General features: G+C 41.5%; 1 protein-coding gene across 1 annotated transcript in view; it reads left to right on the top strand.

Moving 5' to 3' along the window:
- Window positions 1-13472, top strand: part of LOC135310940 (protein ELYS-like) — a 188327-nt gene extending 174855 nt beyond the window's left edge. Inside the window, exon 26 of the mRNA XM_064440064.1 lies at window positions 12306-13472. Within this exon, the coding sequence (XP_064296134.1) occupies window positions 12306-13472 (1167 nt within the window). The remainder of the gene's footprint in view (window positions 1-12305) is intronic.
- Window positions 13473-18470: the final 4998 nt, after the last annotated feature.

Here is an 18470-nt window from a genome sequence, read left to right as displayed (position 1 = left end):
TTAAAGTGCGTCTTTGGGAGGTATAAATGAGGCATTGAGCATTAAAAGAGGGGTTTGGGCAAAGAAAGTGAGGTTTTGGCTGTTAAAAATGAAGCTTTGAGCATAAAAGAGGGCTTTGGACCCTAGCATTGTGGTTTGCGGCCCTAACGATAAGGCTTTGAGCATTAAAAGAGGGGTTTGGGTGCTTTAAAGTAAGTCCTTGGGACGTGAAAATGAGGGTATGTCCCTAAAAAGGAGGGGTTTGGACCCTAGCAGTGAGGTTTGCAGTCCTAACTCTAAGTCTTTGATGTTAAAAGAGGTGTTTGGGTGTTTTAAAGTGAGTTTTGGGGACCTGAAAATGAGGCACTGAGCGTTAAAAGAGGGGTTTGGACCCTGAAGGTTTGGCTTTGAGTGTTAAAACTGAGGCTTTGAGTGTTAAAAGAGGGCTTTAGGTCCTAAAAGTGAGGGTTTGGCTGTTAGAAATGAGGCATTGAATTTTAAAACCAAGGTTTGGACCCTAGCAGTGAGGTTTGCAGTCCTAACTCTAAGGCTTTGATGTTAAAAGAGGGGTTTGGGTGTTTTAAAGTGAGTCTTTGGGTGCTGAAAATGAGGCTTTGAGCCTTAAAAGAGGGCTTTGGGCATTAATAATGATGGTTTGGTACCTGAAAGTGAAGGCCTGGATGCTAAAAGCAGGGGGTTTCTGACCTAAAAATGAGGCACTGAGCATTAAAAGAGGGGTTTGGACCCTGAAAGTGAAGGTTTGGATGATAAAAATGACTTTTTGAAGCTTAATAGAGGGGTTTGGACGCTAAAAATTACTATTTGGAACAAAACAATGATGGTTTGACCATAAAAAGTCCAAGTTCGATGCTAAAAGCAGGGGGTTTCTGACCTAAAAATGAGGCACTGAGCATTAAAAGAGGTGTTTGGACCCTGAAGGTTTGGCTTTGAGTGTTAAAACTGAGGCTTTGAGTGTTAAAAGAGGGCTTTAGGTCCTAAAAGTGAGGGTTTGGCTGTTAGAAATGAGGCATTGAATTTTAAAACCAAGGTTTGGACCCTAGCAGTGAGGTTTGCAGTCCTAACTCTAAGGCTTTGATGTTAAAAGAGGGGTTTGGGTGTTTTAAAGTGAGTCTTTGGGTGCTGAAAATGAGGCTTTGAGCCTTAAAAGAGGGCTTTGGGCATTAATAATGATGTTTTGGTACCTGAAAGTGAAGGCCTGGATGCTAAAAGCAGGGGGTTTCTGACCTAAAAATGAGGCACTGAGCATTAAAAGAGGGGTTTGGGTGCTTTAAAGTGCGTCTTTGGGACGTGAAAATGCGGGTATGTCCCTAAAAAGGAGGGGTTTGGAGCCTAAAAGTGAGGGTTTGGGATCTAAAATAGAGGCTTTGAGCCTTAAAAGAGGGATTTGGACGTTAAAAATGAGATTTTGCTCCATAAAATTAAGGGGTTTGGATGCTAAAAATGAGGGTTTGGGAACTAAAAGTGAGGCTTTGAGCCTTGAAAGAGGGGTTTGGACGCTGAAAGTGAGGTTTGCGGTCCCAACTCTAAGTCTTTGATGTTAAAAGAGGGGTTTGGGTGTTTTAAAGTGAGTCTTTGTGTGCTAAAAATGAGGCTTTGAGCCTTAAAAGAGGGCTTTGGGCATTAATAATGATGTTTTGGTTCCTGAAAGTGAAGGCCTGGATGCTAAAAGCAAGGGTTTCTGAACTAAAAATGAGGCACTGAGCATTAAAAGAGGGGTTTGGACCCTGAAAGTGAAGGTTTGGATGATAAAAATGAGGCTTTGAGGCTTAAAAACAAGGGGCTGGACTCTAAAAGTCATGATTTGTACTACAACGAGAGTTTGGCAATTAAAAGTCCGGGTTCAGTGCTAAGAGTGAGGGTTTGGGACCTAAAAATGAGGCACTGAGCGTTAAAAGAGAGGTTTGGACCCTGAAAGTGCGGCTTTGGGTGTTAAAACTGAGGCTTTGGGAGTTAAAAGAGGGCTTTAGGTCCTAAAAGTGAGGGTTTGCTGTTAAAAATGAGGCTTTGAGCGTTAAAACCGGTTTGGCCCCTAAAAGTGAGATTTGCAGTCTTACTCTAAAAGGCTTTGAGGTTAAAAGAGGCTTTGGGTGCTTTAAAGTGCGTCTTTGGGAGGTATAAATGAGGCATTGAGCATTAAAAGAGGGGTTTGGGCAAAGAAAGTGAGGTTTTGGCTGTTAAAAATGAAGCTTTGAGCATAAAAGAGGGCTTTGGACCCTAGCATTGTGGTTTGCGGCCCTAACGATAAGGCTTTGAGCATTAAAAGAGGGGTTTGGGTGCTTTAAAGTAAGTCCTTGGGACGTGAAAATGAGGGTATGTCCCTAAAAAGGAGGGGTTTGGACCCTAGCAGTGAGGTTTGCAGTCCTAACTCTAAGTCTTTGATGTTAAAAGAGGTGTTTGGGTGTTTTAAAGTGAGTTTTGGGGACCTGAAAATGAGGCACTGAGCGTTAAAAGAGGGGTTTGGACCCTGAAGGTTTGGCTTTGAGTGTTAAAACTGAGGCTTTGAGTGTTAAAAGAGGGCTTTAGGTCCTAAAAGTGAGGGTTTGGCTGTTAGAAATGAGGCATTGAATTTTAAAACCAAGGTTTGGACCCTAGCAGTGAGGTTTGCAGTCCTAACTCTAAGGCTTTGATGTTAAAAGAGGGGTTTGGGTGTTTTAAAGTGAGTCTTTGGGTGCTGAAAATGAGGCTTTGAGCCTTAAAAGAGGGCTTTGGGCATTAATAATGATGGTTTGGTACCTGAAAGTGAAGGCCTGGATGCTAAAAGCAGGGGGTTTCTGACCTAAAAATGAGGCACTGAGCATTAAAAGAGGGGTTTGGACCCTGAAAGTGAAGGTTTGGATGATAAAAATGACTTTTTGAAGCTTAATAGAGGGGTTTGGACTCTAAAAATTACTATTTGGAACAAAACAATGATGGTTTGACCATAAAAAGTCCAAGTTCGATGCTAAAAGCAGGGGGTTTCTGACCTAAAAGTGAGGCACTGAGCATTAAAAGAGGGGTTTGGACCCTGAAAGTGAAGGTTTGGATGATAAAAATGACTTTTTGAAGCTTAATAGAGGGGTTTGGACTCTAAAAATTACTATTTGGAACAAAACAATGATGGTTTGCCCATAAAAAGTCCAAGTTCGATGCTAAAAGCAGAGGGTTTGGGACCTAAAAATGAGGCAGTGAGCGTTAAAAGAGGGGTTTGGGTAATAGAAGTAAGGGTTTGGAATTTTAAAAAGAGGGTTTGTCCCTGAAAAGGAGGGGTTTGGACCCTAAAAGTGAGGTTTGCAGTCCTAACTCTGAGGCTTTGATGTTAAAAGAGGGGTTTGGGTGTTTTTAAGTGAGTCTTTGGGTGCTGAAAATGAGGCACTGAGCATTAAAAGAGAGGTTTGGACCCTGAAAGTGCGGTTTTGGGTGTTAAAACTGAGGCTTTGAGTGTTAAAAGAGGGCTTTAGGTCCTAAAAGTGAGGGTTTGGTTTTAAGAAATGAGGCACTGAGCTTTAAGAGAGGTTTGGACCCTAGCAGTGAGGTTTGTGGTCCTATCTATAAGGCTTTGAGCATTAAAAGAGGGGTTTGGGTGCTTTAAAGTAAGTCCTTGGGACGTGAAAATGCGGGTATGTCCCTAAAAAGGAGGGGTTTGGACCCTGAAAGTGAGGGTTTGGGATCTAAAATAGAGGCTTTGAGCCTTAAAAGAGGGATTTGGACGTTAAAAATGAGATTTTGCTCCATAAAAGTAAGGGGTTTGGATGCTAAAAATGAGGGTTTGGGAACTAAAAGTGAGGCTTTGAGCCTTGAAAGAGGGGTTTGGATGTTGAAAGTGAGGTTTGCGGTCCCAACTCTAAGTCTTTGATGTTAAAAGAGGGGTTTGGGTGTTTTAAAGTGAGTCTTTGGGTGCTGAAAATGAGGCTTTGAGCCTTAAAAGAGGGCTTTGGGCATTAATAATGATGGTTTGGTTCCTGAAAGTGAAGGCCTGGATGCTAAAAGCAGGGGGTTTCTGACCTAAAAATTAGGCACTGAGCATTAAAAGAGGGGTTTGGACCCTGAAAGTGAAGGTTTGGATGATAAAAATGAGGCTTTGAGGCTTAAAAACAAGGGGCTGGACTCTAAAAGTCATGATTTGTACTACAACGAGAGTTTGGCAATTAAAAGTCCGGGTTCAGTGCTAAGAGTGAGGGTTTGGGACCTAAAAATGAGGCACTGAGCGTTAAAAGAGAGGTTTGGACCCTGAAAGTGCGGCTTTGGGTGTTAAAACCCAGGCTTTGGGAGTTAAAAGAGGGCTTTAGGTCCTAAAAGTGAGGGTTTGCTGTTAAAAATGAGGCTTTGAGCGTTAAAACCGGTTTGGCCCCTGAAAGTGAGATTTGCAGTCTTACTCTAAAAGGCTTTGAGGTTAAAAGAGGCTTTGGGTGCTTTAAAGTGCGTCTTTGGGAGGTATAAATGAGGCATTGAGCATTAAAAGAGGGGTTTGGGCAAAGAAAGTGAGGTTTTGGCTGTTAAAAATGAAGCTTTGAGCATAAAAGAGGGCTTTGGACCCTAGCATTGTGGTTTGCGGCCCTAACGATAAGGCTTTGAGCATTAAAAGAGGGGTTTGGGTGCTTTAAAGTAAGTCCTTGGGACGTGAAAATGAGGGTATGTCCCTAAAAAGGAGGGGTTTGGACCCTAAAAGTGAGGTTTGCAGTCCTAACTCTGAGGCTTTGATGTTAAAAGAGGGGTTTGGGTGTTTTAAAGTGAGTTTTGGGGACCTGAAAATGAGGCACTGAGCGTTAAAAGAGGGGTTTGGACCCTGAAGGTTTGGCTTTGAGTGTTAAAACTGAGGCTTTGAGTGTTAAAAGAGGGCTTTAGGTCCTAAAAGTGAGGGTTTGGCTGTTAGAAATGAGGCATTGAATTTTAAAACCAAGGTTTGGACCCTAGCAGTGAGGTTTGCAGTCCTAACTCTAAGGCTTTGATGTTAAAAGAGGGGTTTGGGTGTTTTAAAGTGAGTCTTTGGGTGCTGAAAATGAGGCTTTGAGCCTTAAAAGAGGGCTTTGGGCATTAATAATGATGTTTTGGTACCTGAAAGTGAAGGCCTGGATGCTAAAAGCAAGGGGTTTCTGACCTAAAAATGAGGCACTGAGCATTAAAAGAGGGGTTTGGACCCTGAAAGTGAAGGTTTGGATGATAAAAATGACTTTTTGAAGCTTAATAGAGGGGTTTGGACGCTAAAAATTACTATTTGGAACAAAACAATGATGGTTTGACCATAAAAAGTCCAAGTTCGATGCTAAAAGCAGGGGGTTTCTGACCTAAAAATGAGGCACTGAGCATTAAAAGAGGGGTTTGGACCCTGAAAGTGAAGGTTTGGATGATAAAAATGACTTTTTGAAGCTTAATAGAGGGGTTTGGACTCTAAAAATTACTATTTGGAACAAAACAATGATGGTTTGCCCATAAAAAGTCCAAGTTCGATGCTAAAAGCAGAGGGTTTGGGACCTAAAAATGAGGCAGTGAGCGTGAAAAGAGGGGTTTGGGTAATAGAAGTAAGGGTTTGGAATTTTAAAAAGAGGGTTTGTCCCTGAAAAGGAGGGGTTTGGACCCTAAAAGTGAGGTTTGCAGTCCTAACTCTGAGGCTTTGATGTTAAAAGAGGGGTTTGGGTGTTTTAAAGTGAGTTTTGGGGACCTGAAAATGAGGCACTGAGCGTTAAAAGAGGGGTTTGGACCCTGAAAGTTTGGCTTTGAGTGTTAAAACTGAGGCTTTGAGTGTTAAAAGAGGGCTTTAGGTCCTAAAAGTGAGGGTTTGGCTGTTAGAAATGAGGCATTGAATTTTAAAACCAAGGTTTGGACCCTAGCAGTGAGGTTTGCAGTCCTAACTCTAAGGCTTTGATGTTAAAAGAGGGGTTTGGGTGTTTTAAAGTGAGTCTTTGGGTGCTGAAAATGAGGCTTTGAGCCTTAAAAGAGGGCTTTGGGCATTAATAATGATGTTTTGGTACCTGAAAGTGAAGGCCTGGATGCTAAAAGCAGGGGGTTTCTGACCTAAAAATGAGGCACTGAGCATTAAAAGAGGGGTTTGGACCCTGAAAGTGAAGGTTTGGATGATAAAAATGAGTTTTTAAAGCTTAATAGAGGGGTTTGGACGCTAAAAATTACTATTTGGAACAAAACAATGATGGTTTGCCCATAAAAAGTCCAAGTTCGATGCTAAAAGCAGAGGGTTTGGGACCTAAAAATGAGGCAGTGAGCGTGAAAAGAGGGGTTTGGGTAATAGAAGTAAGGGTTTGGAATTTTAAAAAGAGGGTTTGTCCCTGAAAAGGAGGGGTTTGGACCCTAGCAGTGAGGTTTGCAGTCCTAACTCTAAGTCTTTGATGTTAAAATAGGGGTTTGGGTGTTTTAAAGTGAGTTTTGGGGACCTGGAAATGAGGCACTGAGCATTAAAAGAGAGGTTTGGACCCTGAAAGTGCGGTTTTGGGTGTTAAAACCGAGGCTTTGGGAGTTAAAAGAGGGCTTTAGGTCCTAAAAGTGAGGGTTTGCTGTTAAAAATGAGGCTTTGAGCGTTAAAACCGGTTTGGCCCCTAAAAGTGAGATTTGCAGTCTTACTCTAAAAGGCTTTGAGGTTAAAAGAGGCTTTGGGTGCTTTAAAGTGCGTCTTTGGGAGGTATAAATGAGGCATTGAGCATTAAAAGAGGGGTTTGGGCAAAGAAAGTGAGGTTTTGGCTGTTAAAAATGAAGCTTTGAGCATAAAAGAGGGCTTTGGACCCTAGCATTGTGGTTTGCGGCCCTAACGATAAGGCTTTGAGCATTAAAAGAGGGGTTTGGGTGCTTTAAAGTAAGTCCTTGGGACGTGAAAATGAGGGTATGTCCCTAAAAAGGAGGGGTTTGGACCCTAAAAGTGAGGTTTGCAGTCCTAACTCTAAGTCTTTGATGTTAAAAGAGGTGTTTGGTTGTTTTAAAGTGAGTTTTGGGGACCTGAAAATGAGGCACTGAGCGTTAAAAGAGGGGTTTGGACCCTGAAGGTTTGGCTTTGAGTGTTAAAACTGAGGCTTTGAGTGTTAAAAGAGGGCTTTAGGTCCTAAAAGTGAGGGTTTGGCTGTTAGAAATGAGGCATTGAATTTTAAAACCAAGGTTTGGACCCTAGCAGTGAGGTTTGCAGTCCTAACTCTAAGGCTTTGATGTTAAAAGAGGGGTTTGGGTGTTTTAAAGTGAGTCTTTGGGTGCTGAAAATGAGGCTTTGAGCCTTAAAAGAGGGCTTTGGGCATTAATAATGATGGTTTGGTACCTGAAAGTGAAGGCCTGGATGCTAAAAGCAGGGGGTTTCTGACCTAAAAATGAGGCACTGAGCATTAAAAGAGGGGTTTGGACCCTGAAAGTGAAGGTTTGGATGATAAAAATGACTTTTTGAAGCTTAATAGAGGGGTTTGGACTCTAAAAATTACTATTTGGAACAAAACAATGATGGTTTGACCATAAAAAGTCCAAGTTCGATGCTAAAAGCAGGGGGTTTCTGACCTAAAAGTGAGGCACTGAGCATTAAAAGAGGGGTTTGGACCCTGAAAGTGAAGGTTTGGATGATAAAAATGACTTTTTGAAGCTTAATAGAGGGGTTTGGACTCTAAAAATTACTATTTGGAACAAAACAATGATGGTTTGCCCATAAAAAGTCCAAGTTCGATGCTAAAAGCAGAGGGTTTGGGACCTAAAAATGAGGCAGTGAGCGTTAAAAGAGGGGTTTGGGTAATAGAAGTAAGGGTTTGGAATTTTAAAAAGAGGGTTTGTCCCTGAAAAGGAGGGGTTTGGACCCTAAAAGTGAGGTTTGCAGTCCTAACTCTGAGGCTTTGATGTTAAAAGAGGGGTTTGGGTGTTTTTAAGTGAGTCTTTGGGTGCTGAAAATGAGGCACTGAGCATTAAAAGAGAGGTTTGGACCCTGAAAGTGCGGTTTTGGGTGTTAAAACTGAGGCTTTGAGTGTTAAAAGAGGGCTTTAGGTCCTAAAAGTGAGGGTTTGGTTTTAAGAAATGAGGCACTGAGCTTTAAGAGAGGTTTGGACCCTAGCAGTGAGGTTTGTGGTCCTATCTATAAGGCTTTGAGCATTAAAAGAGGGGTTTGGGTGCTTTAAAGTAAGTCCTTGGGACGTGAAAATGCGGGTATGTCCCTAAAAAGGAGGGGTTTGGACCCTGAAAGTGAGGGTTTGGGATCTAAAATAGAGGCTTTGAGCCTTAAAAGAGGGATTTGGACGTTAAAAATGAGATTTTGCTCCATAAAAGTAAGGGGTTTGGATGCTAAAAATGAGGGTTTGGGAACTAAAAGTGAGGCTTTGAGCCTTGAAAGAGGGGTTTGGATGCTGAAAGTGAGGTTTGCGGTCCCAACTCTAAGTCTTTGATGTTAAAAGAGGGGTTGGGGTGTTTTAAAGTGAGTCTTTGGGTGCTGAAAATGAGGCTTTGAGCCTTAAAAGAGGGCTTTGGGCATTAATAATGATGTTTTGGTACCTGAAAGTGAAGGCCTGGATGCTAAAAGCAAGGGTTTCTGACCTAAAAATGAGGCACTGAGCATTAAAAGAGGGGTTTGGACCCTGAAAGTGAAGGTTTGGATGATAAAAATGAGGCTTTGAGGCTTAAAAACAAGGGGCTGGACTCTAAAAGTCATGATTTGTACTACAACGAGAGTTTGGCAATTAAAAGTCCGGGTTCAGTGCTAAGAGTGAGGGTTTGGGACCTAAAAATGAGGCACTGAGCGTTAAAAGAGAGGTTTGGACCCTGAAAGTGCGGCTTTGGGTGTTAAAACCGAGGCTTTGGGAGTTAAAAGAGGGCTTTAGGTCCTAAAAGTGAGGGTTTGCTGTTAAAAATGAGGCTTTGAGCGTTAAAACCGGTTTGGCCCCTAAAAGTGAGATTTGCAGTCTTACTCTAAAAGGCTTTGAGGTTAAAAGAGGCTTTGGGTGCTTTAAAGTGCGTCTTTGGGAGGTATAAATGAGGCATTGAGCATTAAAAGAGGGGTTTGGGCAAAGAAAGTGAGGTTTTGGCTGTTAAAAATGAAGCTTTGAGCATAAAAGAGGGCTTTGGACCCTAGCATTGTGGTTTGCGGCCCTAACGATAAGGCTTTGAGCATTAAAAGAGGGGTTTGGGTGCTTTAAAGTAAGTCCTTGGGACGTGAAAATGAGGGTATGTCCCTAAAAAGGAGGGGTTTGGACCCTAAAAGTGAGGTTTGCAGTCCTAACTCTGAGGCTTTGATGTTAAAAGAGGGGTTTGGGTGTTTTAAAGTGAGTTTTGGGGACCTGAAAATGAGGCACTGAGCGTTAAAAGAGGGGTTTGGACCCTGAAGGTTTGGCTTTGAGTGTTAAAACTGAGGCTTTGAGTGTTAAAAGAGGGCTTTAGGTCCTAAAAGTGAGGGTTTGGCTGTTAGAAATGAGGCATTGAATTTTAAAACCAAGGTTTGGACCCTAGCAGTGAGGTTTGCAGTCCTAACTCTAAGGCTTTGATGTTAAAAGAGGGGTTTGGGTGTTTTAAAGTGAGTCTTTGGGTGCTGAAAATGAGGCTTTGAGCCTTAAAAGAGGGCTTTGGGCATTAATAATGATGTTTTGGTACCTGAAAGTGAAGGCCTGGATGCTAAAAGCAAGGGGTTCTGACCTAAAAATGAGGCACTGAGCATTAAAAGAGGGGTTTGGACCCTGAAAGTGAAGGTTTGGATGATAAAAATGACTTTTTGAAGCTTAATAGAGGGGTTTGGACGCTAAAAATTACTATTTGGAACAAAACAATGATGGTTTGACCATAAAAAGTCCAAGTTCGATGCTAAAAGCAGGGGGTTTCTGACCTAAAAATGAGGCACTGAGCATTAAAAGAGGGGTTTGGACCCTGAAAGTGAAGGTTTGGATGATAAAAATGAGTTTTTGAAGCTTAATAGAGGGGTTTGGACGCTAAAAATTACTATTTGGAACAAAACAATGATGGTTTGCCCATAAAAAGTCCAAGTTCGATGCTAAAAGCAGAGGGTTTGGGACCTAAAAATGAGGCAGTGAGCGTTAAAAGAGGGGTTTGGGTAATAGAAGTAAGGGTTTGGAATTTTAAAAAGAGGGTTTGTCCCTGAAAAGGAGGGGTTTGGACCCTAGCAGTGAGGTTTGCAGTCCTAACTCTGAGGCTTTGATGTTAAAAGAGGGGTTTGGGTGTTTTAAAGTGAGTCTTTGGGTGCTGAAAATGAGGCTTTGAGCCTTAAAAGAGGGCTTTGGGCATTAATAATGATGGTTTGGTACCTGAAAGTGAAGGCCTGGATGCTAAAAGCAGGGGGTTTCTGACCTAAAAATGAGGCACTGAGCATTAAAAGAGGGGTTTGGACCCTGAAAGTGAAGGTTTGGATGATAAAAATGAGTTTTTAAAGCTTAATAGAGGGGTTTGGACGCTAAAAATTACTATTTGGAACAAAACAATGATGGTTTGCCCATAAAAAGTCCAAGTTCGATGCTAAAAGCAGAGGGTTTGGGACCTAAAAATGAGGCAGTGAGCGTGAAAAGAGGGGTTTGGGTAATAGAAGTAAGGGTTTGGAATTTTAAAAAGAGGGTTTGTCCCTGAAAAGGAGGGGTTTGGACCCTAAAAGTGAGGTTTGCAGTCCTAACTCTGAGGCTTTGATGTTAAAAGAGGGGTTTGGGTGTTTTAAAGTGAGTCTTTGGGTGCTGAAAATGAGGCTTTGAGCCTTAAAAGAGGGCTTTGGGCATTGTAAAATGTGTTCGTCTGATTCGTGTCAATATGGAACAATGCTAGAGTCACACGGTGAAGTGTGACCCTCTAGCATTTGACCGTTCTGTTTGTGCTTGTGTAACGGAGAGGCCGTTCAGTGTTCAATTGAATTGTTAACTGTCTTAATGGTTGGGATGTTGATTGACAATTTGTGTAGTTAATTGTTAAGAAAGAATTTTGGTTAGGAGTAGAAACTAACATCTGAGAATTTTAACAAGATAATAAATAATGCTTAGGCCAGACAAGACAGCATTAGCAATGAATGCTTCACTGTCAAGAGGCCTCCTAAAAGGATACAACTCAGTAACTTCAAGGACTAACAGTGGAAACATCTTGCTACAAAGGAGAGAAAGAAGATAAGGGAAGGCCACAAATCAGCCAGCAGTGATAACAGGGAACTTCTTGGCTCAGGAGGCGCTGAAGCATGAAAACTGGGGGAAAGGTAATTCCGGCAGGGGGAGATTGCGACCACCGACCCAATTCAGGACCAAAAAGACTTGCCCCCCCACACCTGTAAAGAGCATGCGTGCTCATCTACATGGCAAGCGTGGCTAATTTAAATACGGCTGACCAACGGCAAGTGGAATGCTTATCACTGACCAAAGAGTGTAAACTTAGGCGTGTTTTTACTAATTGTTATTAATTAAGTAACTGAATATAAACCCTGTAGTATCGTATGACGGTATGCACGTTAGGCGGAAGGATCCCCCGTGCATCCAGCGCTGCTTGCTTGTCTCTACTCAATAAATTGTATACTTTGATTAAAATTCCTTTGAAGGCTAAATTAATCATAACAATTGGGGGCTCGTCCGGGATGGTCTTGGTTCCTGAATTCTGACTTGATCTAGGAGGGGCGCCCCACCATTTGGTGGCTCCTGGTCAGGTTGGGTCAGGGCTAACGCCATCCTGAACCCGAACAGGGACAAGCAAGGAATTTAATTTTTATAAGCTCCCTTGCCGGCTGCAGCAGTTTGTTTTGCCCGTAATTCTGCGTGCGAAGATCCAAACGAAGACGACGGAGTCGTAAGGATTTAGGTTGTATACCGTTTGGTTGGGTGGGATTCGGTTGCCTGTGTGTGTAAGAGTGTGACTGAGACAGAACCTAGTTCTGAAGTGATTGTGGAGGTCTTCTAACCGCGGTTCCAATCTCCCGCGAGGGACTTGGCCGGTGAAGGACCGAAGCGATTCCTATAGGATTCGTGGGTGGGTGATAGGTCCTAAACCCCCTGCAAGACACTCTTACCGGTAACCAAGGGCTGTAGGAATTGCCACAGTAAAATTCCTAGATGGGTCAGACAAATTCGAGGACCCAGGACCAGAAGAAAGGGAGCAAATTACCAGACATACCATCAGAAAGTCCATTGGGAATAATGATTAGAAATTGGAATGAAAGGGGCCCCAGAAAAGGAAAAAGTAAATTAAAATTGGTTCAATATTGTATGGTTGAATGGCCGAAGAAACCTTTAAGACCACTTGTCTTTTGGCCTGTTTTTGGATCTTTTGAAGACTGGATTTGCCAGGCCTTGAATATATATGTTAATTCAAAGGAACCTTTTAGTCAGGAGGAAAGTGAATATGCAGAATTATGGATCAGGACTTCACGTCCTTTTCCAGCCTCAATACTTACATTAAAGAAAAGAGATGAAAACTTTGAGGAAGAAGAAGGAGATAAAAATGAAAAAGGAAGGGAAAAAGATGATAAATGGGAACCACTGGATAACCTGCCGCCCCCATATCCTAATAATTCACCTCTGGCAGCGGCTTCCCCTCCAGTGGCCGTAGTATCTCCACCAGTCCCACCGTTATCCCTGCCTCCCCCACCAACAGCACCGGAATTAGATAAACCACCGGCTGCATGTACGAGAAGTAGGACTGCCGTATCTGAGGGGGCTTGTCTATATCCCTTACGAGAGGTACCCCTCGGAGGCAATCAGGGAGGCATCGGGTTTGTGGCAGTCCCATTAAATACCACAGATGTAAGAAACTTTAAGAAAGAAATGGGGACCCTATTAGATGATCCCCTCGGAGTATCTGAAAAACTAGATCAATTCCTAGGCCCCAATACTTACACCTGGGAAGAAATACAGTCCATTTTAGGAATCCTATTTACTGCTGAAGAAAGGGGAATGATTAGACAAGTTGGAATAAGGATTTGGAAAAGACAGAATCAGGCAGGGCTCCCGGGAGATCAGAAATGGCCAAATGTGGATCCCCACTGGGATCATCAACAACCTCAAGGAAGACAGAATATGAGGGATTTGAGAACGTTAATCATACAGGGAATAAGGGAAGCGGTTCCCCGAGGGCAAAACATTAATAAAGCATTTAATGAACAACAAGGAAAAGAAGAATCTCCAACAGAATGGTTGGAGAGGTTGAGGAAAAGCTTACAAATGTATTCTGGAATTGATCCGAATACAGTGGCTGGGACCGCAATCCTTAGAACACAATTCGTAGCCAAATCTTGGGGGGATATAAGAAGGAAATTAGAAAAGCTGGAAGACTGGCAAGAAAGAGGATTAGAGGAGTTACTTAGAGAAGCCCAAAAAGTTTATGTTAGAAGGGATGAAGAAAAACAGAAAGCAAAAGCAAAAATTTTTGTAGCAGCAGTAAGAGAAAGTCAGAAAAATAAGACTCCGTCTGGAGAGAAAAGGGAAAAAAAAATAGAGCAGACACCCCCGCGACAACCTTACCGAGAGAGATTTACAACTCCTGTCTGTTACTACTGTAACAAGAGAGGACACGTTCAGAAGAACTGCCGAAAACGGGAACAAGATGAGAGAATGTTTAAAGAAGAATAGGGGTGTCAGGGGCTATATCTTCTGGGGACTCCAACATCAACAGAGCCCTTGATAAAATTATTAATTGGTCCCCATAAAGAGGAAGTTTTATTTTTAGTAGATACAGGAGCTGAGAAATCAACCATTCAAAAACTTCCAAAAGGAATAGAAAAAGGGAAGAGCTATATGTCTGTAGTTGGGGCAAAAGGAGAACCTTTTAAAGTACCAATTTTGAAAGATGTAGAAATAGAGACAGAAAAGAAAATTTGCCTTAATGATTTACTTTTGCTCCCTGAAGCGGAGTACAATTTATTAGGAAGGGATTTGATTTTGAAGTTAAATTTGGGCATTCAGAGTAAAGGAGATAAATTGCAGATTAAATTATACACTTTAACACAAAAAGACGAAGAAGCTGTTAACCCCTCAGTGTGGTATAAAGAAGGGGAAATTGGAAAGATAGAAATGGACCCCATAAGTGTTCAAATTATAGATCCTTATCGCCCAATTAGAATCAAGCAATATCCTATACCCAGGGAGGGCCGAAAAGGATTAAAACCTGTAGTTGACAGACTTCTGGAAAAAGGAACTTTGGAACCATGTATGTCACCCCATAATACACCCATCCTCCCTGTAAAGAAGCCGGATGGCTCATACAGAATGGTACAGGATTTAAGAGCTGTAAATCAGCGAACGATCACTAAGTTCCCTGTGGTGGCAAATCCTTACACTTTACTGAGTCATATTTCTCCTAGATATACTTGGTATAGTGTAATAGATTTAAAGGATGCTTTTTGGGCCTGTCCTCTGGATGAGGAATCCAGAAATTATTTTGCCTTTGAGTGGGAGGACCCCGAAACAGGACGAAAACAACAATTAAGATGGACTGTGCTACCACAGGGGTTTACAGAGTCACCAAATCTATTTGGACAAACTTTAGAGAAAATCTTACAAGATTTTACATTACCCAAGGAGGTAAAATTATTACAATATGTGGATGATTTATTAGTAGCAGGAGAAACTGAAGAGGGGACCCGAGAGGCCACCATTAAATTGTTAAATTTTCTGGGGGAGAAGGGATTGAAGGTGTCCCGATCAAAGCTACAGTTTGTGGAACAGGAAGTAAAATACTTAGGACATTGGCTGAGTAAAGGAAGGAAGAAGCTAGATCCTGATAGGATATCTGGGATTCTATCCTTGAGACCCCCACAAACTAAAAAGGAAATTCGACAAATATTGGGATTATTAGGATACTGTAGACCGTGGCTTGAAAATTATAGTGAAAAGGTAAAATTCCTATATGAGAAATTAACTAATAACCAACTCAAGTGGTACATGTGAGAGGACACCAAAAAGGATTAGATTACCGAACTCGAGGGAATAATTTAGCGGATAAAGAGGCCCAGGAAGCAGCCCTGAGAACTAGGGCCGCTAAAATTAATGTAGTACAAACACAGGAGGACATCAGCAAAAAAACACAGGAGGAGAAAGAGAAGAAGTTTACCCCTGAAGAAAAGATAAAAATGGAAAAAATAGGGGCTAAGTTAGAACAAGGAAAATGGATATTGCCTGACCGGAGAGAAATTCTGCCGAAAGCCTATGCCAGACAAATATTGGAACGTTTGCATGCGCAAACACATTGGGGTACAAAGGCGTTAAGTGATCATTTCCTTAAACAATTTGGCTGTATTGGGATTTTTGAAATAGCAAAGCAGATTACACAAGGATGCTTAACTTGTCAAAAGGTAAATAAGAAAGTGTTTCGACAAGTAGCAATAGGAGGGAGAAAAACAGCTTACAGACCTTTCGAGAAAGTACAAATAGATTTTACTGAACTACCTAAAGTAGGGAGAATAAAATATTTATTGGTAATAGTAGATCATTTGACACAATGGGTAGAGGCTTACCCTGTAGCACGGGCTACAGCACAGATGGTGGTAAAAATTTTATTGGAACATTTGATACCTAGATATGGGATAATCCAGTACATTGATTCTGACCAGGGCACACACTTTACTTCCAGAGTAATAAAACTATTATGTCAATCTTTAGGCATTCAGTGGGAATACCACACTCCATGGCACCCACAAAGTTCGGGGAAAGTAGAAAGAATGAATCAAACAATAAAACAACAATTGGCTAAATTAATGATTGAGACACAATTGCCTTGGACGAAATGCTTACCATTGGCACTGTTAAATATAAGAACTAAACCATACAGTGAGACTGGATTATCACCATATGAGATGTTATATGGCATGCCCTACTTTCAAGGGATGCCTTTGGGGAATAATATAATTGAAGACCATAGTATCCAAAAATATATAATTACCATTGGAAAAAGATTAAAAGAGTTAAGGGAGATTGGGATGGTGGCCCAGACACCACCTTTAGGATTTGCAATTCATCAGTTAGAACCAGGAGATAAGGTTCTAATAAAAACATGGAAAGAAAGAAACTTATCTCCCCTTTGGGAAGGACCTTTCCTTGTTTTATTAACTACAGAAACGGCTGTGAGAACTGCTGAAAAAGGGTGGACACATGTGTCGCGAGTGAAAGGTCCAGTGAAGGAGTGGACAGTCACATCTGAACCCGGAGAAACTAAGCTAACCATCAGAAGAACCTGATGAGGACATCGTCAAGGAACATAAGCTAAGTTGCTGTGGGAATTTTATTGTGACTACTCCTGTAGAATTGGTAAACGGAGAAGCTCCTAAATGAATACCCATTAGGGGAGACAATATGTCAATAACAAGGATCAGTTAAATATTGGTTCCTGGGAATAGCAATAGGCTATCCATGGTATACCCTGGATTTCTTTCAGACATAGCATACGAATCCTTAAATACATTGAGGTAACTCAGGAAAGGACACCCCTTAAGATTATGGAAGAGGGCAAGACCGGATAGGGAACTGGTGCTGTGGTTTGAAAAGGTCTGCCAAGGGCTGCAACCCCTTTGGGCCGTGACCGCCAATCACTATGGCCCTTACCGGACCTCTTCTAGTCCTGCTTGGGGTGAGTTCCTTAACCCTGGCTGTGACAAACAACTGCAGTCAATGTGTGATAACCACTAGAAGGGGACGGATAAGTTCCCAAGCTTTGGTATATCATACTGTCTATGACTGTAAAGGCCAGGAAATAGGAAGCTGCATTCATAATCTGACCCAGTATGCTTTATGCAGAGAAGGTAACAGGACCGTATGCTATGATCCAAAAGAACTCCCTTACCAATATTGGGTAGAAATGAAAACAAATTCGGAAGTAGGAAGACTAATTGGAACAAGTAAGGTTATAGCATTTTATCATGAAATAGAAACAGGGGTAAAATATGAAATTCCCACAGTTGCTAAAAATCTATTTGTAAATCTTGCTGAAAACATTGCGAAGTCACTGAATGTAACCAATTGTTATGTTTGTGGTGGGACAAACCAGGGTGAACGATGGCCATGGGAGGCTATGGAGAGCAATATAAGTAACCCCCAAGTCTGGAAAACAATGGGAAAGGGTAATAGGAAACAACAATGGGTGCTTCAGACGAGTATAATTGGAAGGAGTTGCTGGCAGAATCTAAAAGACAATGGAAGACCAGTAGGTAATCTAGAGTGTGAGGGAGGTTACCTATGGAATGAAACTCAGAACAATTGGGATAAGTGGGGAAACCCACTGGAGATGAATGATCAATCTAAGAATTGGACCAATGGAACAAATATACCAAAAGGTTGGCCAACTCCTGAAGGACAGTATTGGATTTGCGGCAAACTGGCTTATGCATATTTGCCAAAGAATTGGACAGGATCTTGTGTATTGGGAACTATAAGACCCAGTTTTTTCCTGTTACCCATAAGTCGGGGAGAGCGACTGGGAGTCCAAGTGTATGTTGAGGCTGATGAGTTAAGAAAAAAAGGTCATAAGCGGAGCTTACAAATTGGAAATTGGAAAGATAATGAATGGCCTCCGGAGAGGATTATTGCTTATTATGATCCAGCTACATGGGCAGAAGATGGATCTTGGGGCTACAGGACCCCAATATATATATGTTAAATAGAATAATTAGATTACAGGCTGTGGTAGAAATAGTTGTAAATAAGACTGGAGATGCACTTGGATTAATTGCAAAACAGAACACCAAAATGAGAACTGCTTTGTATCAAAACCGCTTAGCTTTGGATTATTTGCTAGCACAAGAAGGAGGAGTGTGTGGAGAATTTAACCTTAGTAACTGTTGTCTAGAAATAGATGATGAAGGAAAAGCTGTAAATGAACTTGTAAAAGAAATTAAGAAAATCGCACACGTCCCAGTTCAAACTTGGAATGGAATCAATCTAGGAGAATTAGGGTGGAACTTTATGGATGGTAATTGGCTTACTAAAATTGGAATAGCTGTACTGGGGATATGTGGAGGACTGTTAGTAATTCCATGTTTAATACCCTGTTTTACTAGACTAATACACTCGGTTATACAAGGAATGCAGATAACTGCAATACCTGTTGATCCAGAAACAAGGAAAAAGAAAACTCATTCCTTGATGATAATAAAGACAAAAGAAGACCCAAAATTGATACCAATTCAGCAAGTATTGACTAAATTGGAAACAAAAACACGAATCAATGCCATAAAAAGAAAAGATGAGGGATTGTAAAATGTGTTCGTCTGATTCGTGTCAATATGGAACAATGCTAGAGTCACACGGTGAAGTGTGACCCTCTAGCATTTGACCGTTCTGTTTGTGCTTGTGTAACGGAGAGGCCGTTCAGTGTTCAATTGAATTGTTAACTGTCTTAATGGTTGGGATGTTGATTGACAATTTGTGTAGTTAATTGTTAAGAAAGAATTTTAGTTAGGAGTAGAAACTAACATCTGAGAATTTTAACAAGATAATAAATAATGCTTAGGCCAGACAAGACAGCATTAGCAATGAATGCTTCACTGTCAAGAGGCCTCCTAAAAGGATACAACTCAGTAACTTCAAGGACTAACAGTGGAAACATCTTGCTACAAAGGAGAGAAAGAAGATAAGGGA

Source organism: Phalacrocorax carbo, unplaced genomic scaffold, assembly GCF_963921805.1.
Source record: "Phalacrocorax carbo unplaced genomic scaffold, bPhaCar2.1 SCAFFOLD_32, whole genome shotgun sequence".
Classification (NCBI taxonomy): Eukaryota; Metazoa; Chordata; class Aves; order Suliformes; family Phalacrocoracidae; genus Phalacrocorax; species Phalacrocorax carbo.
Note: the sequence above shows the minus strand (reverse complement) of the source record. Positions and strands in the feature narration are given on the sequence as shown.